Source organism: Pleurodeles waltl, chromosome 7 (genome assembly GCF_031143425.1).
Source record: "Pleurodeles waltl isolate 20211129_DDA chromosome 7, aPleWal1.hap1.20221129, whole genome shotgun sequence".
NCBI lineage: Eukaryota > Metazoa > Chordata > Amphibia > Caudata > Salamandridae > Pleurodeles > Pleurodeles waltl.
In genome coordinates this window covers 951,111,069-951,136,827 of record NC_090446.1, presented here as the reverse complement: position 1 = coordinate 951,136,827, position 25,759 = coordinate 951,111,069, and the positions used below count along the sequence as shown (strand labels likewise).

Here is a 25,759-nt window from a genome sequence, read left to right as displayed (position 1 = left end):
TGTAGAGTGAGGAGGATCCTGAGGCTTGAGGGCTCCTTCTCTATGTTGCTTTTTCATTTCACTTGAAATGAGAAGAAGCAATACCTCAGGGATACCTAGCATGGATACATGGGCCCTAAACTCTACTTCAGCCCAACCTGAGCCCTGTAGGTCATTCCCTAAGAGACAATCTACAGGTAAGCTAGGTGATACCACCACTTGCTTTGGGCCAGTAACTCAACCCCAAATAAGTTGCACTACAGTTAAGGGGAGAGACTGAGTGGAGTTATTAACATCAGTATTCTGGTACTTCTGTCCAAGGAGGTGCTGTGCAGGTGACACCAAGTTTTCAGTCACCAAAATGATACTGGCACATGTGTCCCTGTGGGCCAGGGCCTCAACACCCTTTATTAAGATTGACTGCCTGTACTTATCCATGTTAAGGAGACAAGCAGCCAGGGCGGCAAGGCCAATGCCACCATGTGTGACAGAAACTGTCTTGGGACTGTCTACTCCAATTTCTATTATGGTCCCAAAAGTGAACCCAACTACACCTTTAGTGTGACTGTTGCCAGTAGTCTCACCACTATTACTGCTACTGCTAGGGGCACTAGAGTTTGAAGGGGATGTATTAGTGATGGTAAGCTCAGGGGCTTTACGAGGGCAGGACTTATCCCCTGACCTATGGCCTTTACCTCTGCACACATAGCACCAGGGCTTTTTATTGTGTGTAGAGTGTGAAGAAGAGGAAGATGATTTATCCCCACCCCCAGAGGAGTGATGTGGACCTGATGAAGGATCTTTATGTTTATTATTATCCTCAGGCTTATCCTGAGTTGTTTCAACCTCGCTTTCTTCTTTTCTTTGTCATCACATGTATGAGCTTTTCTGTTCACTCTTGTTCTGACCCATTTGTCTGCCGCTTTTCCCAATTCTTGGGGAGAGATCAGATCTGAGCCCACAAGATACTGGTGTAACACATCAGACACACAACTATTCAGCATATGCTCTCTCAAAATCAGATTATACAGACCCTGGTAATCAGACACTTTACTGTCATGTAATCAACCTTCTAAAGCTTTGACAGAACAGTCCACAAAGTCAACCCAATCGTGTGAACAATCTTTGTTTCCCTGAAGTTAATTCTGTATTGCTCTGTAGTGAGCCCAAAACCATCAATGAGTGCATATTGAGAATATTGTAGTTGTCTGATTCCTCCTCCCTAACAGTGAGGATTCTGTCCCTCCCTTTTGTCAGAGAAGGACAACCAAAGTATAGCAGCCCACTGCTTTTGAGGTACCCTTTGAACCTTACAGGCCCTCTCAAGTGCAGCAAACCAATTTTGGATATAGTTCCCCACCTTGTATGGGGGAACAATCTTGTGTAAGTTTCTTTAGTTTATGTTGTCCTCCCTGACCTCATAACTTGTAAAACTTTCAATGCTGCTACCACCATGGGGAACTAACCCCAACCCCTTTCTTTCCCTTACTACAGCTAAGGCTTCCCTATCTAGGGCCAGCTGTTGCTGTTTCAGCCTCAGTCTAGCCTCTCAGCTTTCTGAGTTCCCTTTTGTAGGAGGCTGACCTGGTTTGTAGTGGGTACCTTGGGTACTTACACCTTATACCAGCTCCAGTTATCCCATATTAGTGAACTGTAGTAGTGCTCTAGCAGCTTAGGCAGATAGAGGTAGCTATAGCAGAGCAGCTTAGTCTGAACTAGGAGACATGCAAAGCTCATGCAATACCACTTATAGTTACACAGTACTTAAAAAAAAGTAAAGACAATACTCCGTGTTTCCAAAGATAAAGGTATTTATATGGGTGACACGGTACCAAAAATATCTTAGAGACAATAATTCTTCTGGAGGTAAATATTATATCCAATATATATACTAGACACCAAAATTAGACATGTAAATAGTCATAGAACAATGCAAACAGTAGGAAATCCTATAGAATGCAATGGGAGAAAATAGGTCTAGGGGAATGCAAAAACCATGTACTAAAAAAGTGGAATGTGAATCACGAATTCCCCCCTAGACAAGTGTAGTGTGCGCAGATTCGCTTGGAGAGTAAGAATACAGTAAAGGTAAGTAAATTACCCAAGCCCAGAGCCTAGAAAAGCAGGAGTAAAGTACTGCAAGTTTCCTTAGGACACACCAAACCTCGTTTTTGGGATTTTGCAGCAGCCAACCAAGTATGCAAAGAACAACTGCTGGTTTATTGGACCTGAAGACCTGCAAAGGAAGGGGACCAAGTCCAGAAGTCAAAAGAAGTTCCAGGAAGGACAGGAGCCCCTGCCAACCCAGAAGAGGGTGCTAAAGAAGAGTCCCTGGTTAGTTGAAGACTACAGAAATGCACCCTAGGAAGATGCCAGTAGGTTGCTGCATGATGCAAAAGATGTCCCTCGGCGTGAAGATCGTTGCATATGAGATTACATTTTGGAAGTCGCCAACAAGCCTGGATGGACCCAAGAGGGACCTGGGGGCATCAACTCTGTGTGAGGAGGAAGAGGGGGCTCTCAGCACTTAAGAGAGCCCTCAGCATGCCAGCCAGCACCCCCAGGAGTCGCAGGAGCCAGGTTCAAAGGAGGTGCAAAATGGGGCTGATGCAGCACAACAAAAGAAGGTCCCACGCCGCTGAAGAACAACTCAGTGAGTTGAGCATCGCAGGATGGAGTGCTGGGGACCTGTGCCAGGCTGTGCATGAAAGAATTTAGCAAAGAGTGCACAGAGGCCTCAGGAGGCGAAGAAGATGCAGTACACAGCAGTACCGTCGCTCTTGGGGAAGGCAAGGGCTTTTGAAGAAAAGTGTCTCTTGAAGACACTTTGTTGCAGTTACAGCGTTTCTTGGAGCAGGCTGAGGTTGATCCGAGGTCAGAAGAGTCTGAAGTTGTTGCAGCGGATTCCTGAAGGAAACTTGCAAGCAGAATCTGAAGAGAACCCACAGGAGAGACCCTAAATAGCCCTGAGAGGGGGATTGGCTACCTTATCAGGTATGGACCTATCAGGAGGGGTCTCTGACATCACCTGCTGGCACTGGCCACTCAGAGCCCTCCAGAGTGCCCCCACACCTTGCAAAGCAAGATGGCTGAAGTATGGGACACCCTAGAGAAGCTCAGGGCACCAACCCTTTCCTGTGTCCAGTTTCCCGCCAGAGCAGGGGAGAAGGGGTCCCTGAACCGGTATACACTGGTTTATGCAAGGAGGGCACCATCTGTGCCCTTCAAAGGATTTTTAGAGGCTGGAGGAGGCTACCCCTCCCCAGCCTGGAACACCTGTTTCCAAAGGGAGAGGGTGTAACACCCTGCTCTCAGAGAAAATGCTTTGTTCTGTCTTCCTGGGACTGGGCTGCCCAGACCCCAGGAGGGCAGAACCCTGTGAGGTGGCAGCAGCTGTAGCTGCAGTGCAAGCCTCAGAGAGCTGGTTTGGCAGTACTGGGGGTCCATGGTGGAGCCCCCAGGATGCATGGAATTGTCTCCCCAATGCCAGAATGGCATTGGGGGGGACAATTCCATGATCTTAGACATGTTACATGGCCATATTCTGAGTTACCATTGTGAAGCTACATATAGGTATTGACCTATATGTAGTGCATGCGTGTAATGGCATCCCCACACTCACAAAGTCCGTGGAAATGGCCCTGAACTATGTGGGGCACCTTTGCTAGTGCAGGGGTACCCTCACACTTAGTAACTTTGCACCCAACCTTCAGCAATTGAAGGATAGACATAGAGGTGACTTATAATTTACTTAAGTGCAGTGAAAATGGCTGTGAAATAACTGGTGTGTTACTTCACGCAAGCTGCAATGGCAGTCCTGCGTAAGGGTTTGTCTGAGTTCCCCATAGGTGGCAAAAGAAATGCTGCAGCCCATATGGATCTCCTGGAACCCCAATGCCCTGGGTACCTAGGTACCATATACTAGGGACTTATAAGGGGGGTCCTGTATGCCAATTGAAATTGGTAAATGAAGTCACTGGCCTACAGTAACAAATTTAAAAGCAGAGAGAGCATAAGCACTGAGGTTCTGATTAGCAGCGCCTCAGTGACACAGTTAGGCACTACACAGGCATACACATTAGGCCATAAATTATGAGCACGGGGGTCCTGGCTAGCAGGATCTCAGTGAGACAGGCAAAACACACTGACATATAGGTTTTTGTCTATGAGCACTGGGGTCCTGGCTAGCAGGATCCCAGTGACACAGTTAAATCACACTGACACACACTCACAAACAGGTCAAAGTTGGGGTTAACCATGCTAGAAAGAGGCTACTTTCTCACACCTATCTAGGGAGTTATCCTGAGGATTGGATGTGTGAGACCCTTCTGATACCAAGGTGATATAGGAATGAGCAGAAGTGGGTCTTTCCCTAACATGTGTAATCCTAGTGACCTGGCCTCTAGGTGTGAAGGGAGCTCTACTTGTGTGTGACCCCCCTCCCACTACCAGCTACACTAGATGGTCTATTAGTGGAAAGGACCCTCCCCTGCATCTTCAGGACCCTCTACCGAATCTACCTGGTCAGAATCTCTCTCCAGCCCCTTTCCTACCTGGTGACCTGACTGTTCTTGGTCATCCTGGAGAAGGAGGTTGAAAAGGAAATATTTGTTTGGGTTCTTCCCAGTCCCTAGGCGTCTCTCTAAGCAAAGCCCCCTCAAACTTTTAAAGTTTAAGTTCTCATAAGTAGTTTTGAGAACTCTAGGGGTGGCCTCAGAGGAAGGCATAGTGATAGAAGAGTTAGAGTAAAGTTTTTAAGGAAGAAAAAGACCTTCTTTAGCTAACTTTTAGAATTAGAGTGCATTTACTAGGTATACTTATGTATAGCCCAAAGCACAGAGTATACTTTCCTGTGGAAATCACCAGTGACAGAGTGATAAGGCAATTGCAAGTACATATCCCACCCCTGCACCACCAATGTAGGAGGCTGGCCTGGTTTGTAGTGGGTATATAAGGTACTTACACCTTATACCAGGTCCAGTTATCCCTTATTAGTGAAATATAGTCAGTGGCTAGAAGCCAGACTGTCTAGAGGTAGCTCTAGGCAGAGAAGCCAAGGCTGAAGTAGGAGACATGCAAAGCTCTTGCAATACTACTGTAGTCACACTGTACTCACACACATGAAAGACAACACTCAGTGTTACCAAAAATAAAGGTGCTTAATTTTAGTGACCCAATGCCAAAAATAATTTGGAGACTATACTCCCTTAGGGCGTAAGTAAATTACACAATATATACACTAGTAACCAAAAACCGGTAGGTAAACAGTCAGAATATAGTGAAAATCACCATAGGTTGCAATGGGCCTAGGGAGAACAAAAACCATATACTAAAATAGTGGAATGCGAAATTCGGTTTCCCACCTAGGCAAGTGTAGTATGTAGAGGGGCGCTGGGAGTGTAAGTGAACACCTAAGGTAAGTAAAGTACCCCACCCCAGAGCCCAGGAAAGCAGGACTAAAACACAACAGGTTTCCTAAAACACACTAAAAGTTGTTATAGAAGACAGTGCAATAACCAGAAGAGAACACAAGACACCAACGATGGATTCCTGGGCCTAAAGACCTGTGGAAGAAGGGGACCAAGTCCAAGAAGCACTGAAGAGTCCAGGGAGAACAGGAGCCCCTGCTAACCCGGATGAAGGTGCAAAAGGAGAACCACCAGTGAGAAGACAGTCAGTATTGCACCAAAGAAGATAGATGTGGGTTCCTGGTTGGTGCAGATGATGTCCCACGCCGAATGGATGCATGCAGTCTGATTTGCGTCTCTGGATTCCGCCAACAAGCCTTGGTAAATGCAAAGCTCGTCTTTCGCAAAAAATGACGCTGCCTGGGCCCATGAAGGACCAGGTCGAGTCTACCTAGGAGGGGGAGACAGAGGAGGGTCTCAGCAACTCTGAGAGCCCTCAGAAGACCAGGCAGCTCTTACAGGAGTCCCACAGCATGGGGATAAAGGAGTAGCAAATGGCGGTTGTCGCAGCACTACACAAAGGGATACCAGCCGCCGGAGAACAACTCAGGGAGCTGAGCATCGCAGGATAGAGTGCTGGAGACCTTGGCTAGGCTGTGCAGAAAATAATTCTTGGAAAAGCACACAGAAGCCCTAGGCGCAGTAAAACAAACATGGTGCACAGGGAGGGGTACTGTCTGGCATGGGGAGGCAAGCTCTTACCTCCACCAAATGTGGACAGCTGGACCTTCGGATAGTCAGGTGTGAGAAGGTAGCCTCTTTCTAGCCTTGTTACCCCCACTTTTGGCCTGTTTGTGAGTGTATGTCAGGGTGTTTGTCACTGTTTTCACTGTCTCACTGGGATCCTGATAGCCAGGCCTCAGTGCTCATAGTGAAAACACCATGTTTTCAGTATGGTTGTTATGTGTCACTGGGATCCTGCTAGTCAGGACCCCAGTGCTCATAGGTTTGTGGCCTATATGTATGTGTCACTGGGACCCTGTCACACAGGGCCCCAGTGCTCATAGGTGTGCATGTATATGTTCCCTGTGTGGTGCCTAACTGTCTCACTGAGGCTCTGCTAACCAGAACCTCAGTGGTTATGCTCTCTCATTACTTTCAAATTGTCACTAACAGGCTAGTGACCATTTTTACCAATTTACATTGGCTTACTGGAACACCCTTATAATTCCATAGTATATGGTACTGAGGTACCCAGGGTATTGGGGTTCCAGGAGATCCCTATGGGCTGCAGCATTTCTTTTGCCACCCATAGGGAGCTCTGACAATTCTTACACAGGCCTGCCACTGCAGCCTGAGTGAAATAACGTCCACGTTATTTCACAGCCATTTTACACTGCACTTAAGTAACTTATAAGTCACCTATATGTCTAACCTTTACCTGGTAAAGGTTAGGTGCAAAGTTACTTAGTGTGAGGGCACCCTGGCACTAGCCAAGGTGCCCCCACATTGTTCAGAGCCAATTCACTGAACTTTGTGAGTGTGGGGACACCATTACACGCGTGCCCTACATATAGGTCACTACCTATATGTAGCTTCACCATGGTAACTCCGAATATGGCCATGTAACATGTCTATGATCATGGAATTGCCCCCTCTATGCCATCCTGGCATTGTTGGTACAATTCCATGATCCCAGTGGTCTGTAGCACAGACCCTGGTACTGCCAGACTGCCCTTCCTGGGGTTTCACTGCAGCTGCTGCTGCTGCCAACCCCTCAGACAGGCAGCTGCCCTCCTGGGGTCCAGCCAGGCCTGGCCCAGGATGGCAGAACAAAGAACTTCCTCTGAGAGAGGGTGTGACACCCTCTCCCTTTGGAAAATGGTGTGAAGGCAGGGGAGGAGTAGCCTCCCCCAGCCTCTGGAAATGCTTTGTTGGGCACAGAGGTGCCCAATTCTGCATAAGCCAGTCTACACCGGTTCAGGGACCCCTTAGCCCCTGCTCTGGCGCGAAACTGGACAAAGGAAAGGGGAGTGACCACTCCCCTGACCTGCACCTCCCCTGGGAGGTGTCCAGAGCTCCTCCAGTGTGCTCCAGACCTCTGCCATCTTGGAAACAGAGGTGCTGCTGGCACACTGGACTGCTCTGAGTGGCCAGTGCCACCAGGTGACGTCAGAGACTCCTGCTGATAGGCTCCTTCAGGTGTTAGTAGCCTTTCCTCTCTCCTAGGTAGCCAAACCCTCTTTTCTGGCTATTTAGGGTCTCTGTCTCTGGGGAAACTTCAGATAACGAATGCATGAGCTCAGCCGAGTTCCTCTGCATCTCCCTCTTCACCTTCTGATAAGGAATCGACCGCTGACCGCGCTGGAAGCCTGCAAACCTGCAACATAGTAGCAAAGACGACTACTGCAACTCTGTAACGCTGATCCTGCCGCCTTCTCGACTGTTTTCCTGCTTGTGCATGCTGTGGGGGTAGTCTGCCTCCTCTCTGCACCAGAAGCTCCGAAGAAATCTCCCGTGGGTCGACGGAATCTTCCCCCTGCAACCGCAGGCACCAAAAAGCTGCATTACCGGTCCCTTGGGTCTCCTCTCAGCATGACGAGCGAGGTCCCTCGAATCCAGCGACACCGTCCAAGTGACCCCCACAGTCCAGTGACTCTTCAGCCCAAGTTTGGTGGAGGTAAGTCCTTGCCTCACCTCGCTGGGCTGCATTGCTGGGAACCGCGACTTTGCAAGCTTCTCCGGCCCCTGTGCACTTCCGGCGGAAATCCTTCGTGCACAGCCAAGCCTGGGTCCACGGCACTCTAACCTGCATTGCACGACTTTCTAAGTTGGTCTCCGGCGACGTGGGACTCCTTTGTGCAACTTCGGCGAGCACCGTTTCACGCATCCTCGTAGTGCCTGTTTCTGGCACTTCTCCGGGTGCTACCTGCTTCAGTGAGGGCTCTTTGTCTTGCTCGACGTCCCCTCCCTCGGCAGGTCCAATTTGCGACCTTCTGATCCCTCCTGGGCCCCAGCAGCGTCCAAAAACGCCAAACGCACGATTTGCGTGTAGCAAGGCTTGTTGGCGTCCATCCGGCGGGAAAACACTTCTGCACGACTCTACAAGGCGTGGGGGATCCATCCTCCAAAGGGGAAGTCTCTAGCCCTTGTCGTTCCTGCAGTATTCACAGTTCTTCAGCCTAGTAAGAGCTTCTTTGCACCAACCGCTGGCATTTCTTGGGCATCTGCCCAGCTACGAGCTGCTTGTGACTTTTGGACTTGGTCCCCTTGTTCCACAGGTACCCTCAGACAGAAATCCATCGTTGTTGCATTGCTGATTTGTGTTTTCCTTGCATTCTCCCTCTAACACGACTATTTTGTCCTTAGGGGAACTTTAGTGCACTTTGCACTCACTTTTCAGGGTCTTGGGGAGGGTTATTTTGCTAACTCTCACTATTTTCTAATAGTCCCAGCGACCCTCTACAAGGTCACATAGGTTTGGGGTCCATTCGTGGTTCGCATTCCACTTCTAGAGTATATGGTTTGTGTTGCCCCTATCCCTATGTTTCCCCATTGCATCCTATTGTAACTATACATTGTTTGCACTGTTTTCTAAGACTATACTGCATATTTTTGCTATTGTGTATATATATCTTGTGTATATTTCCTATCCTCTCACTGAGGGTACACTCTAAGATACTTTGGCATATTGTCATAAAAATAAAGTACCTTTATTTTTAGTATAACTGTGTATTGTGTTTTCTTATGATATTGTGCATATGACACTAAGTGGTACTGTAGTAGCTTCACACGTCTCCTAGTTCAGCCTGAGCTGCTTTGCTAAGCTACCATTATCTATCAGCCTAAGCTGCTAGACACCCTATACACTAATAAGGGATAACTGGGCCTGGTGCAAGGTGCAAGTACCCCTTGGTACTCACTACAAACCAGTCCAGCCTCCTACATTGGTTGTGCAGCGGTGGGATAAGTGCTTTGAGACTACTTACCACTCTTGTCATTGTACTTTTCATAGGAGAAAAATATACAAAACAAGGTCAGTGTATATACACATAGCCAAAAAGTTTTGCATTTCCTCTTTTCACTCTTTTCTAAGTGCTGAAAAGTACTTCTAAACTTTCAAAAAGTTCTTAAAAGTTTAAAAAGTTTTTTTCTGTCTTTCCAAAAAGTTCTGAAAACTTTTTTCTCTTTGTCTATCACTTTAACTCTCTCTAAAAAATGTCTGGCACAGGCCAAAAAGTTGAACTGTCCAAACTTGCATATGATCACCTTAGCTGGAAAGGAGCAAGGAGTCTCTGCATAGAGAGAGGTTTGAGTGTAGGGAAGAATCCTTCCTTAGAACTGTTAATTAATATGCTTAGAGTACAGGATAAGGCCATAAGTGCCCAATCTGTAGAAAAAGTAGCTAATGGTTCTCAATCTGATCCAGGGACTCCCCCAGGAAAAGGTTCAGGAAAGAAACTTCTCAGCCTGCCCATTACTAGACAGTCTAGCATAGTTGGTACAGAGGTTGAATCACACCATACTGATGGTGTGCTCTCACATTATACTGGTAGCCAAGCTGTTAGGGTGCCCTCTGTAAGGGACAGGTCTCCTTCTGTTCATTCCCATCATACCTCTGTATCTAGAAATGAACCTCCCACCCACCCTGATGACAGATTGTTAGAAAGGGAGCTCAATAGATTGAGAGTGGAACAAACCAGACTGAAGCTCAAGAAGCAACAGCTGGATTTGGATAGACAGTCTTTAGAATTAGAGAAGGAAAGACAGAAGTTGGGTTTAGATACCCATGGTGGCAGCAGCAGTATTCCCCATAGTCATCCTGCAAAAGAGCATGATTCCAGGAATCTGCACAAGATAGTTCCCCCTTATAAGGAGGGGGATGACATTAACAAGTGGTTTGCTGCACTTGAGAGGGCCTGTGCTGTACAGGATGTCCCTCAAAAGCAGTGGGCTGCTATCCTATGGCTATCATTTAGTGGAAAAGGTAGGGATAGGCTCCTTAACGTGAAAGAAAATGATGCCAATAATTTCCAAGTTCTTAAGAATGCACTCCTGGATGGTTATGGCTTAACCACTGAACAGTACAGGATAAAGTTCAGAGATACCAAAAAGGAGTCTTCACAAGACTGGGTTGATTTCATTGACCAGGCAGTGAAGGCCTTGGAGGGGTGGTTACATGGCAGTAAAGTTACTGATTATGACAGCCTGTATAACTTGATCCTGAGAGAGCATATTCTTAATAATTGTGTGTCTGATTTGTTGCACCAGTACCTGGTAGACTCTGATCTGACCTCTCCCCAAGAATTGGGAAAGAAGGCAGACAAATGGGTCAGAACAAGGGTGAACAGAAAAGTTCATACAGGGGGTGACAAAGACGGCAATAAGAAGAAAGATGGTGAAAAATCTCAAGATAAGCATGGGGATAAGGGTAAAACCAAAGATCCCACTTCAAATCTTAAACACTCTTCAGAGGGTGGGGATAAAACAAATTCTTCCTCTTCTTCCCAACCTGCACACATTAAAAAGCCTTGGTGCTTTGTGTGTAAAAACAGAGGCCATAGGCCAGGGGATAAGTCCTGTCCAGGTAAACCCCCTGAGCCTACCACCACTAATACATCAAGCTCTAGTGCCCCTAGCAGTAGTGGTACTAGTGGTGGGACTGCTGGCAACAGTCAAGCAAAGGGTGTAGTTGGGTTCACTTATGTGTCCATAGTGGAAACTGATGTCATCAGTCCCAAGACAGTTTCTGTCACACCTAGTGGCATTGGCCTTGCCACACTGGCTGCTTGTCCCCTTACAATGGATAAGTACAGGCAGACAGTTTCAATAAATGGTGTTGAGGCCTTGGCCTACAGGGACACAGGTGCCAGTTTCACTTTGGTGACTGAAAACCTAGTGCCTCCTGAACAACACATCATTGGACAACAGTATAAGATTATTGATGTCCATAACTCCACTAAGTTTCTTCCCTTAGCTATAATTCAGTTTAGTTGGGGTGGAGTTACTGGCCCTAAGCAGGTGGTGGTATCACCTAGCTTACCTGTAGACTGTCTCTTAGGTAATGACCTAGAGGCCTCAGGTTGGGCTGATGTAGAGTTTTATGCCCATGCAGCCATGCTGGGCATCCCTGAGGAATTGTTCCCTCTCATTTCAAGTGAAATGAAAAAGCAAAGGAGAGAAGGCCTGAAAACTCAGGATCCCTCTCCATCAACAGGTAAAAAGGGTATCAGAGTATCCCCTAACCACTCTACCATTCAGGATACTATTCCTGTGGTGGGAGAAACCTCTCCTGGGGTGGCACCTGTTCCAAGGGAATCATCAGCTGGCAAAGCTGGACTCCCTGAGGTGGAAGTACCTCTCTGTGGGATAACTAACATTGGTGAGAAAAACAGCACCATTTTAGTTAACATGGAGCATCCCTCCAACCCTCCCAGAGAAACTTTAGTGCAGAAACCCTGCACTACCTCACAACACTTAGGACAGCATCCCTGCCCTAGTGTGGAGCTCATAGGACAGCATCCCTGCCCTGCTCCAACTCAAGAGAAACAGCATCCCTGTTCTCTCTTCCAGCCAGATGGACAAAGTTTTTGCCCAGCTATGGCTTTTCTGAGACAGCATCCCTGTCTGGCATTTCCATCACTACAAATAGGTTCAGTGGACAATTCCCACTGCTCTAAACTAAAACTTACTGATAGAAACTCTGAAAATACATCTTCACATTGTTGCTTAGCTAAAAAACTTCAAACAGGGTGGTTTACATCCCCACAGGGAAGTAACCATATAGTGGATGATAAAGGGAGTAACCAGTCTATTGCAGAGCTACTCTCTACTTATCACCACTTAGACAATAAAGTCTTAACTGGCCAAGGTTAGCCTTATTGTCCTTCGTTTGGGGGGGGGTTGTGTGAGAAGGTAGCCTCTTTCTAGCCTTGTTACCCCCACTTTTGGCCTGTTTGTGAGTGTATGTCAGGGTGTTTGTCACTGTTTTCACTGTCTCACTGGGATCCTGATAGCCAGGCCTCAGTGCTCATAGTGAAAACACCATGTTTTCAGTATGGTTGTTATGTGTCACTGGGATCCTGCTAGTCAGGACCCCAGTGCTCATAGGTTTGTGGCCTATATGTATGTGTCACTGGGACCCTGTCACACAGGGCCCCAGTGCTCATAGGTGTGCATGTATATGTTCCCTGTGTGGTGCCTAACTGTCTCACTGAGGCTCTGCTAACCAGAACCTCAGTGGTTATGCTCTCTCATTACTTTCAAATTGTCACTAACAGGCTAGTGACCATTTTTACCAATTTACATTGGCTTACTGGAACACCCTTATAATTCCATAGTATATGGTACTGAGGTACCCAGGGTATTGGGGTTCCAGGAGATCCCTATGGGCTGCAGCATTTCTTTTGCCACCCATAGGGAGCTCTGACAATTCTTACACAGGCCTGCCACTGCAGCCTGAGTGAAATAACGTCCACGTTATTTCACAGCCATTTTACACTGCACTTAAGTAACTTATAAGTCACCTATATGTCTAACCTTTACCTGGTAAAGGTTAGGTGCAAAGTTACTTAGTGTGAGGGCACCCTGGCACTAGCCAAGGTGCCCCCACATTGTTCAGAGCCAATTCACTGAACTTTGTGAGTGCGGGGACACCATTACACGCGTGCCCTACATATAGGTCACTACCTATATGTAGCTTCACCATGGTAACTCCGAATATGGCCATGTAACATGTCTATGATCATGGAATTGCCCCCTCTATGCCATCCTGGCATTGTTGGTACAATTCCATGATCCCAGTGGTCTGTAGCACAGACCCTGGTACTGCCAGACTGCCCTTCCTGGGGTTTCACTGCAGCTGCTGCTGCTGCCAACCCCTCAGACAGGCAGCTGCCCTCCTGGGGTCCAGCCAGGCCTGGCCCAGGATGGCAGAACAAAGAACTTCCTCTGAGAGAGGGTGTGACACCCTCTCCCTTTGGAAAATGGTGTGAAGGCAGGGGAGGAGTAGCCTCCCCCAGCCTCTGGAAATGCTTTGTTGGGCACAGAGGTGCCCAATTCTGCATAAGCCAGTCTACACCGGTTCAGGGACCCCTTAGCCCCTGCTCTGGCGCGAAACTGGACAAAGGAAAGGGGAGTGACCACTCCCCTGACCTGCACCTCCCCTGGGAGGTGTCCAGAGCTCCTCCAGTGTGCTCCAGACCTCTGCCATCTTGGAAACAGAGGTGCTGCTGGCACACTGGACTGCTCTGAGTGGCCAGTGCCACCAGGTGACGTCAGAGACTCCTGCTGATAGGCTCCTTCAGGTGTTAGTAGCCTTTCCTCTCTCCTAGGTAGCCAAACCCTCTTTTCTGGCTATTTAGGGTCTCTGTCTCTGGGGAAACTTCAGATAACGAATGCATGAGCTCAGCCGAGCTCCTCTGCATCTCCCTCTTCACCTTCTGATAAGGAATCGACCGCTGACCGCGCTGGAAGCCTGCAAACCTGCAACATAGTAGCAAAGACGACTACTGCAACTCTGTAACGCTGATCCTGCCGCCTTCTCGACTGTTTTCCTGCTTGTGCATGCTGTGGGGGTAGTCTGCCTCCTCTCTGCACCAGAAGCTCCGAAGAAATCTCCCGTGGGTCGACGGAATCTTCCCCCTGCAACCGCAGGCACCAAAAAGCTGCATTACCGGTCCCTTGGGTCTCCTCTCAGCACGACGAGCGAGGTCCCTCGAATCCAGCGACACCGTCCAAGTGACCCCCACAGTCCAGTGACTCTTCAGCCCAAGTTTGGTGGAGGTAAGTCCTTGCCTCACCTCGCTGGGCTGCATTGCTGGGAACCGCGACTTTGCAAGCTTCTCCGGCCCCTGTGCACTTCCGGCGGAAATCCTTCATGCACAGCCAAGCCTGGGTCCACGGCACTCTAACCTGCATTGCACGACTTTCTAAGTTGGTCTCCGGCGACGTGGGACTCCTTTGTGCAACTTCGGCGAGCACCGTTTCACGCATCCTCGTAGTGCCTGTTTCTGGCACTTCTCCGGGTGCTACCTGCTTCAGTGAGGGCTCTTTGTCTTGCTCGACGTCCCCTCCCTCGGCAGGTCCAATTTGCGACCTTCTGATCCCTCCTGGGCCCCAGCAGCGTCCAAAAACGCCAAACGCACGATTTGCGTGTAGCAAGGCTTGTTGGCGTCCATCCGGCGGGAAAACACTTCTGCACGACTCTCCAAGGCGTGGGGGATCCATCCTCCAAAGGGGAAGTCTCTAGCCCTTGTCGTTCCTGCAGTATTCACAGTTCTTCAGCCTAGTAAGAGCTTCTTTGCACCAACCGCTGGCATTTCTTGGGCATCTGCCCAGCTACGAGCTGCTTGTGACTTTTGGACTTGGTCCCCTTGTTCCACAGGTACCCTCAGACAGGAATCCATCGTTGTTGCATTGCTGATTTGTGTTTTCCTTGCATTCTCCCTCTAACACGACTATTTTGTCCTTAGGGGAACTTTAGTGCACTTTGCACTCACTTTTCAGGGTCTTGGGGAGGGTTATTTTGCTAACTCTCACTATTTTCTAATAGTCCCAGCGACCCTCTACAAGGTCACATAGGTTTGGGGTCCATTCGTGGTTCGCATTCCACTTCTAGAGTATATGGTTTGTGTTGCCCCTATCCCTATGTTTCCCCATTGCATCCTATTGTAACTATACATTGTTTGCACTGTTTTCTAAGACTATACTGCATATTTTTGCTATTGTGTATATATATCTTGTGTATATTTCCTATCCTCTCACTGAGGGTACACTCTAAGATACTTTGGCATATTGTCATAAAAATAAAGTACCTTTATTTTTAGTATAACTGTGTATTGTGTTTTCTTATGATATTGTGCATATGACACTAAGTGGTACTGTAGTAGCTTCACACGTCTCCTAGTTCAGCCTGAGCTGCTTTGCTAAGCTACCATTATCTATCAGCCTAAGCTGCTAGACACCCTATACACTAATAAGGGATAACTGGGCCTGGTGCAAGGTGCAAGTACCCCTTGGTACTCACTACAAACCAGTCCAGCCTCCTACATCAGGGTCACTTTAATCCACCACTTGTGTTCCAGGATCTACGCTCGTCATCGGGAAAGGGGACCCAGAGTACCTGTCATCGCTGCAGAGAGGTGCCTGCTGAAGCAGGGAAGTGACTCTGTCGCTCCACTTAAGATTCCTTCGGTTCCTCTGGTGCAGAATGAAGACAGGCCGTCCTTGGAGCATGCACTACCTGGAAACTGTTGCAGTTGCTGGCAGGAGCTGTAGTTACAAGGTTGCAGAAATTGTCTTTGCTTCTTTGTTGTAGTTTTGTAGAGTTCCTGGAGTAGTCAGTGGTTGATCCGTCAGTAGAAGATGAAGTAAAGGATGCAGAGGATTCCTGCTGGAGTCTTGCAATCCAAATCTGAGGAAACACCCACAGTGGAGACCCTAAATAGCCCTCAGAGGGGGATTGGTCACCTAACCAGGTATGGACCTATCAGGAGGAGTCTCTGACGTCACCTGCTGACACCGGCCACTCAGATGCTCCCAGAGTTTCCTGACCATCCTGAAAACAAGATGGAAGAACCCAGGGACACTCTGGGGGAACTCTGGATACCACCCATGGGGTGGTGATGGACAGGGGAGTGGTCACTCCCCTTTCCTTTGTCCAGTGTTGTGCCAGAGCAGGGACTGAGGGTCCCTGAACCAGTGTAGACTGGATTATGCAAGGAGGGCACCATCTGTGGCCTTCAATCCATTTCCAGAGGCTCTGGGAGGATACTCCTACAATGCCTGTAACACCTATTTACAAAGGGAGAGGGTGTAACACCCCTCTCCTAAAGGAAATACATTGTTCTGCCTTCCTGGGATTGAGCTGCTCAAGCCCCAGGAGAGCAGAAGCCTGTCTGTGAGGTGGCAGCAGCTGGGCCTGCAGTGTAAACCTCAGAAGGCTGGTATGGCAGTACTGGGGGTCCATGGTGGAGCCCCCAGGGTGCATAGAATTGGCCCCCAAATACTAGAATCAGTATGGGGGTACAATTCCCAGTTCTTAGACACCCTACATGGCCGTATTCGGGGTTGCCATTGTGAAGCTACATATATGTATTGACCTATATGTAGTGCACACTTATAATGGCGTCCCTGCTCTCACGAAGTCCAGGAAAATAGGCCTGGATGGCGTGGGGGCACCTCTGCTAGTGCAGGGGCGCCTTCACACACAGGTACTATGCACCTAACCTTCAGGGTCTGAAGGTTAGACATATAGGTGACTTATAAGTGACCTGGTGCAGTGAAAATTGCTCTGAAATAGTACTAGACTATTTCACTCAGGCAGCAATGGCAGTCCTGAAGAATTGTTTGTATGAGCTCCTTATGGTTAGCAAAAGAAATGCTGCAACCCATAAGGATCTCCTGGAACCTCAATGCCCTCGGCTCCTAGGTACCATATACTAGGGACTTATAAGGGGGGTCCAGTATACCAATTTGGAGTGGGATACTGGGTTACCAGTATGTGTGTACAAATATGGAACCAGAGAGAGCATAAGCACTGGAGTTTTGATTAGCAGGACTCCAGTGACACTGTCAAGCATACTGACAAAACAGTGAAACATACAGGGATGTAGGCCACAAACTATGAGCACTGGGGTCCTGATTAGCAGGATGCTAGTGACACAGTAAAAACACACCGACAAACACTGACAACCAGGGAAAAATGGGGGTAATCATGCTAGAAAGTGGCTACTTTCTCACCTCCCCCTAGGCCCATTACAACCTATGGTGGTTTTCACTATTTGCACTGTTTTCCTACTGTGTACTCACTTGCTTTTGGTTATTAGTGTATATATTGTGTATTTTACTTACCTCCTAAGGCAGTATAGTCTCCAAAGTATTTTTGCCATTGTGTCACTAAAATAAATACCTTTATTTTTGTAACACTGAGTATTGTCTTTCCTGTGTATAAGTACTGTGTGACTACAGTGGTATTGCAAGAGCTTTGCATATCTCCTAGTTCAGCCTTGGCTGCTCTTCCTACAGCTACCTCTAGATAGCCTGGCTTCTAGACACTGATTACATTTCATTAATACGGGGTAACTGGACCTGGTATAAGGTGTAAGTACCTGTGATACCCACTACAAACCAGGCCAGCCTCCTACAACAGGTATCCAACACATGGCCTTTTTAAATAGCCCATCCTGTACCTCTTCTTCTCCACCTTCCTTCTACTTTAGGGCACACAGGTCCAGCTCTGACAGCGTGTACAGAACTCAGGAATATTGTACTTTCAGATAGAAAATCATGTTGTGTGTTTTTTCTAAGGTTGATGAAAACAATTCACAGTTTGAGGATTTGTGTTTTATTTCAATGTGATTACACACCTCCTTCAAAGCCGCTTGGCAATAAAATGTACTAACATCAACATGTATTCATTCTGTTCACTAATATTTTCACTGGTTTCCTTTTCTTTCAGCATTAGTGAGCTACAAGCGTTCATGAAAACCATTAATGCAGCCTTGAGTAAACCAGTGAAGGAAGGTGACCTGGATGCTCTGGCAGAAGTGATGGCTAACCTAATGAAAGTTAAAGAGAGACAGTCAGCTACAGACAGCATGTTTGAGCCTCTGAAACAAACAATTGAACTTCTTAAAACCTTTGATGTAGAGATGCCAGAAGAAGTCCACATGCAGCTCCACGTATGTTGCTATTTCTGACTTTGATGTATACAATATACATATACAATTTATGTCTTACCTATTTGTTAGAATTTAAGATTATACTATAGTAATATTCAGTAAAGTGTGAAACATGTTTTGCTTTGTTGGTATATGGCTTTGAAAATGCTTGTTTTATTTTTTAAACAGCTGAATCTTTTGTGTAAATATATAGGTGCACATGTGTGTGTGGCTTGCACTCCATTTCTGACTAAAACTTACAAAAATCTGCTTCATGGAGAAGGAATATCAAAAAAGGATTGCTTTATGTACTGAAGCATTTATGAAATAAAGAACTTAATGTGGGAAGATTCAGTATTCTTTTGAGATGTTAAATAGTCCCTTGTGTTGCAATGGAGGCTCTACATGGAAGATGGAATGATAGATTAACAAGACAAAGCAAGAGGTGGGAATGAAATATTCCTCCGGAAGCTCAAACCCATTTTGTGTATATTTTTAAGGAGTTGGTATCACTGGGTCTACAATATCTGTAATGTCAGACCTCAAAATAGATGGTGCAAAGGTTGTGAGCCCTGTAATGGTTGATTTGGGCCTGCATTGACTGGGAATGAAGTTATAGTAGAGGGCATTGGTCCTTGGATCTCTAATGGTCCTATCTTTGAAAGAAGAAGATCCACCACCCTCCTATGTCACTCTGGCCCTTATTCAAAAATGCCAAAGTGAGTTGTGCCCCAAGTAATTACCAGTGGCTGGATTAATTCAAGCATTCCACCCACCACTTTTGTTTAGTTCACTAAGATATTCGAAATGCATCTGGTTGCCCAGAAGTGGGTCCCATGCTCACTGTGCCACTAGAACTAAGCTGCATCTAATTGAAGAGCCCCAACTAGGGTGAAATCAGTCTTTGGTTCCTTGTGTTCCGGTTCTGAAAGAACCTGGCTTGGAAGATCAGGCTCTACTGATCCTACTGGAGAAGGACCAAGACTGATTTGCATGTGGATGGGTTTAATCTGAGGTGGCATGATGGGCAAAAAAGCAATGGACTGGGATGCAGCCTTAAGTAATTACCAGTGGCCATCGCAAAAATGAGATAGGTGAAAATATATATCCCACTGTTGATGTGTGAGGGATTGATAGTATACACCTAACACGATATGACTATGTAAAGGGGACCTGTGGCAAAGTTCCTCTGGAACATTGGGGCGGCATCCTCCTGTTTATGGGCGCAATAAAGACTACAAGAGATTGTTAAAGTTTTCCTTAGTGCCGATGGAGCAAGTGTCTCGCCTCCTTTGATCTCATAATCTTCTAGGGCTAGAGGGAGTTACATTGAAGCTCCTGCACATGTTTCACATGTGTAGTTAAACACTAACATTTAAAGTTAACACGTGGGGTGGAGTTTTAGGTTCTTGCTACACCTGACAGCCTTAGAATGGTCTTCGCCCCAACTTTTTGCCTACCTCCTCCATTTTTCATAACTCGTTTTTGATGATGTCCCACTAACCAGTTCTGAAATGCGTGTGCTCTCTCTCAAAAACATGGTAATATTTGCTTATCACCTAATTGGCTTATTTTATTTATATGTCCCTAGTAAAGTGCACTACATGTGAACAGCAACTGTAAATTACATGTTACTTGTGGGCCTGCTGCACTGATTGTGCCAACCACTTAAGTAGCCCCTTAACCATGTCTGAGGCCTACCATTTCAGAGACTGTGTGGGCAGTTTTACAAAATAACCCTTTTGCCAGGCCTAAACCTTCCCTTTTCATATGTATAAGTCACCCCTAAGGTAGGCCTGGAACAACCGAGGGGGCAGGGTGCACAGTATTTAATAGACCGGACATGTACTTTTAAGTTGTACTCGAAGTCTTTTCTTGCTGCTGAAAGGCCTATCTCTCTTATAGGATGACATTGGGATTATCTTGCTACATGTGTTAAATATAGTTCCTAATCTGGAAGAGATAAACCTTTCAAGTTTGGTGTCTCTGGAATCACAATTTAAAATGGCAATTCTGAAACTCACTTTTAGAAGTTCTGCATTTTCTTACTTTAGCCACTTGGTGACTGCTGCCTGCCTCTGATCACTTGCCTGGGCGGGTGACAGCAGGGCTTAGTGTACTACCCCTAGATAGACACACACAATAGGAGCTTAGGTGTGACTTCATGGGCCTTCCTGGGAGGATGGGAGGTAGGAGCTTTACACAGCCTCACATACACCTGAATAGGTTGTGTCCTGTCCGCAGCCAAAGGATTGGATAACCCCTGTAATTAGTCTGTAGTCAGGGCAGGACCTCTATGCACTTCAAAGGCCTGTCTCTGAAGTGTCTCCGATTTTAAAGGGCCAACTGGGTATCAGTACTGGACCTCTGACACCGCCACTTCAGTACACTTCTGGACCTGTGAATACTCTTCCAAGAAGAGGGACTACTGTGCTGTTGAAGGACTGCTACTATGCTGGACTGCTGCTTTGCTGGATTCCTGCCCTGTTGCCTGCTGTTCCCCTGCCTAGACTGGACCTGCATCACTAGAACCCAGAGTGACTCCAAGGGCTAGCTGGCTGGCCTCCTAATCTGAAGTCTCAGGGACGTAAATGACTTCCAACCACCCTGCTTCTGCATCTGGACCCTTCCATCTGTGAGTCTGCCCTGCCAAGTGGTGCTGCCTCAGTCTTGGACCCTTGGAAGCGAGACTAATGTGCTTTCTCAGCAGACCCGACATATCCTCTGCTGAGCATTGTATCTTCTAGTAGATTTGAAGCATTGCTGCTGTTGCGGGATTGAACTCGTCATAACAGACTTGGATTGCTGCAGTAACCCACATCTAGGTTCAACACATTGCCTTTGGAACCACCACTGCACACCGCTTTTCTCAGCACAAGCTCTGCACATCCTGCACATCTCCTGTCGACTGCAGCTTTGACGACAATGCAAAAACTTTGCATCGCAGTTTCACCTCTCATCAGAACCGACGCATCGCCTCGACTGCGCAATGCATACTCAGTAATGTCCTTTACATTTCAAGCCCTGTCAAGAGGATCCGAGGCATTGACGAAACAGGACCTCGCACCACAGCCTCGCCACATCTGGGACCTGACACACCTTTGGTGATCCGCGCTACACTCTGCAACCATGATTTAAGGTACTTTGGTATACCGGGCCTGACTGGGTTCCTGTAGCCGGCTGGCTCTCCATCACTGTCAGCCTGAACTTTTGACTTTGTCCCCCATCCGGCACAACCAGATATCCTCAATAGTGATATTTTTATTAAAACTTTGAAATTCACTATCTCCAGTTCTCCTGATAGGGTTTTTGTTGTTCTGGTCTTGTTTTATTTATTATCTTAATATCTATTTGTTTAACCTGGTGGGGAGTTTGAACAACTACTTTATACATTGTTGTAGGAAAGTTCCCTCTTTCTTGGCATGGTTACTCCCATTTTCTGCCTGATGTCAGTGTGCTTGACTGTGTCTACTGGGATCCTGTTGATCAGGACCCCAGTAGTTATGCTCTCTCCTTCTGAAATTGGTTGTAGGATCCTGTTAACACAGTATTTCATCCACAATTGGCATACTGATGTCCCCTCTTAAGTCCCTAGTATATGGTACCTAGCTACCCAGGGCATTGTGGTTCCAGGGGATCCCTATGGGCTGCAGCATATATTTTACCACCCAGAGGGAGCACATTCAAAGGCTTCTGCAGGACTGCCATTGCAGCCTGCGGGAAAGGGTGCAGGCACCCTTTCACTGCTATTTACACTGCACCAGTTTGCTTATAAGTCATCCCTATAGCAGGCCCTCCAGCCCTCACAGCAGGGTGCAAAGTACCTGTGTGTGAGGGCACCCCTGAATCCTCTGCATCCTCCAATTTGACTTCTCCTGAAGAAACTACATCTGGACCCTCTAGGAACTGTGCAAACTGCAACAAATAGCAAGATACCTTCTGCAACATTGTATCTTCAGCTTCTGCCAGCAATTGCAACTGTTTGCTGGTCGTGCATCCTCTGAGGACAGCCCGTCTTCAGCCTGCACCAGAAGAGTAAAGGAATCTCCTTTGGTGTGAAGGAGTCACTTGCTTCTGCAGGCACCAACTGCAATGGCGACCGACTGCGTGGATCCTCTAGACAGCCTGGCTTCTAGACACTGCCTACATTTCACTAATAAGGAATAACTGGACCTTGTATAAGATGTATGTACCTTAGGTACCTACTACAAACCAGGCCAGCCTCCTACAATTGCCTCTAAGTTAAGCCTGACTGCTCTGTGTTAAACTTCCAGAAAGTAAGCACAGGTTAGTTTAGGGATGCTTGTGCCTTACCCTATGATTTTGGTTGCTGCTTGACTAACGCCTTACACCCTAGTCAACGACCAACCTGATTCTAACAACCCTGAATGTAGGAAAGTACCATCTTGCCTGGCATGTTACCCCCATTTTCACTGTATGTATATTTGGTTTTGCCCATGTGTCACTGGGATCCTGCCAGGCAGGACCCCAGTGCTCATAATGTATGCCCTGTATGTGTTCCCTGTGTGGTGCCTAACTGTATCACTGAGGCTTTACTAACCAGAACCTCAATGTTTATGCTCTCTCTGCTTTTAAAATTGTCACTGCAGGCTAGTGACTAATTTTACCAATTCTCATTGGCACACTGGAACACCCTTATAATTCCCTTGTATATGGTACCTAGGTACCCAGGGTATTTGGGTTCCAGGAGATCCCTATGGGCTGCAGTATTTCTTTTGCCACCCATAGGGAGCTCAGACAATTCTTACACTGCCACTGCAGCCTGAGTGAAATAACGTCCACGTTATTTCACAGCCATTTTTCACTGCACATAAGTAACTTATAAGTCACCTATATGTCTGACCCTCACTTGGTGAAGGTTAGGTGCCAAGCTAGTGTGTGGGCACCCTGGCACTAGCCAAGGTGCCCCCACATTGTTCAGGCAAATTCCCCGGACTTTGTGCGTGCGGGGACACCATTACACGCGTGCACTACATATAGGTCACTACCTATATGTAGCGCCACAATGGTAACTCCGAACATGGCCATGTAACATGTATAGGATCATGGAATTGTCACCCCAATGGCATTCCTTTGGCTGGGCATTTGGGCCAGACGAAAACTTGGGAAAGACTTGTACCCTTGTTTCACTGGCCTCATATGTCAGAGGACACAAAAGAGTTTTGTCGCTCTTGTGTGACCTGCCAAGCCAGTGGCAAGCCTGGTGGCACTCAAAAGACCCCCTTAATTCCACTTCCAGTGGTTGGGGTGCCCTTTGAAAGGGTAGGGGTTGACATAGTTTTCCCCCTTGACCCTCCAACAGCTTCAGGCAATAGATTCATCCTTGTGGTAGTAGACCATGCCACTAGGTATCCTGAAGCCATCCACTTAAGGACCACTACAGCTCCTGCAGTGGCAAAGGCCCTCCTGGGAATCTTTTCCAGGTTGGGTTTTCCTAAGGAAGTGGTGTCAGACAGAGGTAGCAACTTCATGTCTGCATACCTAAACGCAATGTGGAAGGAGTGTGGTGTAACCTACATATTCACCACCCCTTACCACCCACAAACAAATGGTCTGGTTGAGAGGTTTAATAAAACTCTCAAAGGTATGATAATGGGACTCCCTGAAAAACTCAGAAGGAGATGGGATGTCCTGTTACCTTGCCTCCTTTTTGCTTACAGGGAGGTACCCCAAAAAAGAGTGGGCTTCAGCCCCTTTGAACTCCTCTTTGGGCACCCTGTGAAAGGTCCTCTTGCTCTTGTAAAGGAGGGTTGGGAACAACCTTAAAAAGCTCCTAAACAGGACATAGTAGACTATGTACTTGGCCTAAGATCCAGAATGGGTGAGGATATGAAAAAGGCCAGTAAAAACCTTCAGGCCAGCCAGGAGCTGAAAAACAATGGCATGACCAGAAGGCTGTCCTGACCCAGTACCACCCAGGACAGAAGGTGTGGGTATTGGAGCCTGTGGCCCCAAGAGCACTCCAGGACAAATGGAGTGGACCCCATCTAATTGTTGAAAAGAAGGGTGAGGTTACCTATTCGGTAGACCTGGTCACTGCCAGGAGTCCCCTTAGGGTGATTCATGTCAACTGCCTAAAACCCTACTATGACAGGGCTGATCTCACCCTGCTCATGGCAACAGATGAGGGGCAGGAAGAAGAGAGTTACCATCTCCCTGATCTCTTTTCCACCACTGAAGCTGATGGCTTAGTGGAGGGAGTGGTCTTAGCAGATTGTCTTAATGCAGATCAGAAAGGCAACTGTGTCAATCTCCTAAGTCAGTTTTCTGAACTCTTTTCACTTGTACCAGGTACTGCTTCCTGGTGTGAACATATAATTGATACTGGAGACAGGCTGCCTGTCAAAAGTAAAATTTATATGCAGCCTGACCATGCCAGGGACTGCATTAAACAAGAGGTGCAGAAAATGTTGGACTTAGGGTGATTGAGCCTTCTGAAAGCCCCTGGGCTAGCCCAGTTGTGCTTGTTCCAGAACCTCACACCAAAGATGGAAAAAGAGAGATGAGGTTTTGTGTAGATTATAGAGGGCTCAATCAAGTAACAAAGACAGATGCTCACCCTATACCCAGGGAAGATGAGCTCATAGATACACTGGCTTCTGCCAAGTATCTAAGCACTTTTGATCTAACTGCAGGGTATTCGCAGGTTAGGTTATCAGACGATGCTAAACCCAAGACTGCATTTTCAACCATTGGAGGGCACTATCAATTCATAATAATGCCCTTTGGTTTGAAAAATGCACCTGCCACTTTTCAGAGGTTGGTGAACACAGTCCTGCAAGGGTTGGAAGCTTTTAGTGCAGCATATCTAGATGATATTGCTGTCTTTAGCTCAACCTGGGATGATCACCTGGTCCACCTATGGAAAGTTTTGGAGGCCCTGCAAAAGGCAGGCCCCACTATCAAGGCCTCAAAGTGCCAGATAGGGCAGGGGATAGTGGTTTATCTGGGCCAATGTACGAACATGGCCATATAACATGTCTAACATCATGGAATTGTCCCCCCAATACCATTCTGGGTTTCTAGCACAGAACCTGGGTACTGCCAAACTGCCTTTCCGGGGTTTCCACTGCAGCTGCTGCTGCTGCCGCTGCCAACCCCTCAGACAGGATTCTGCCCTCCTGGGGTCCAGGCAGCCCTGGCCCAGGAAGGCAGAACAAAGGATTTCCTCTGAGAGAGGGTGTTACACCTTCTCCCTTTGGAAATAGGTGTGAAGGGCTGGGGAGGGGTAGCCTCCCCCAGCCTCAGGAAATGCTTTTATGGGCACAAATGTTGCCCATCTCTGCATAAGCCAGTCTACACCGGTTCAAGGATCCCCCAGCCCTGCTCTGGCGCGAAACTGGACAAAGGAAAGGAGAGTGACCACTCCCCTGACCAGTACCTCCCAGGGGAGGTGCCCAGAGCTCTTCCAGTGTGTCCCAGACCTCTGCCATCTTGGAAACAGAGGTGTTGGGGGCACACTGGACTGCTCTGAGTGGCTAGTGCCAGCAGGTGACGTCAGAGACCCCCTCTGATAGGCTCTTACATTTCTTGGTAGCCAATCCTCCTTTCTTGGTAGCCAAACCACCTTTTCTGGCTATTTAGGGTCTCTCCTCTGGGGAATTCTTCAGATAACGAATGCAAGAGCTCACCAGAGTTCCTCTGCATCTCCCTCTTTGACTTTTACCAAGGATTGACTGCTGACTGCTA

At 47.4% G+C, this 25,759-nt stretch overlaps 1 protein-coding gene across 1 annotated transcript in view; it reads left to right on the top strand.

Moving 5' to 3' along the window:
* The window catches only part of DNAH17 (dynein axonemal heavy chain 17), a 7,556,186-nt gene that overhangs the window by 1,184,403 nt on the left and 6,346,024 nt on the right, over window positions 1–25,759 (top strand). Inside the window, exon 9 of the mRNA XM_069201738.1 lies at window positions 17,848–18,070. Coding sequence (XP_069057839.1) covers window positions 17,848–18,070 — 223 coding nt within the window. The remainder of the gene's footprint in view (window positions 1–17,847; window positions 18,071–25,759) is intronic.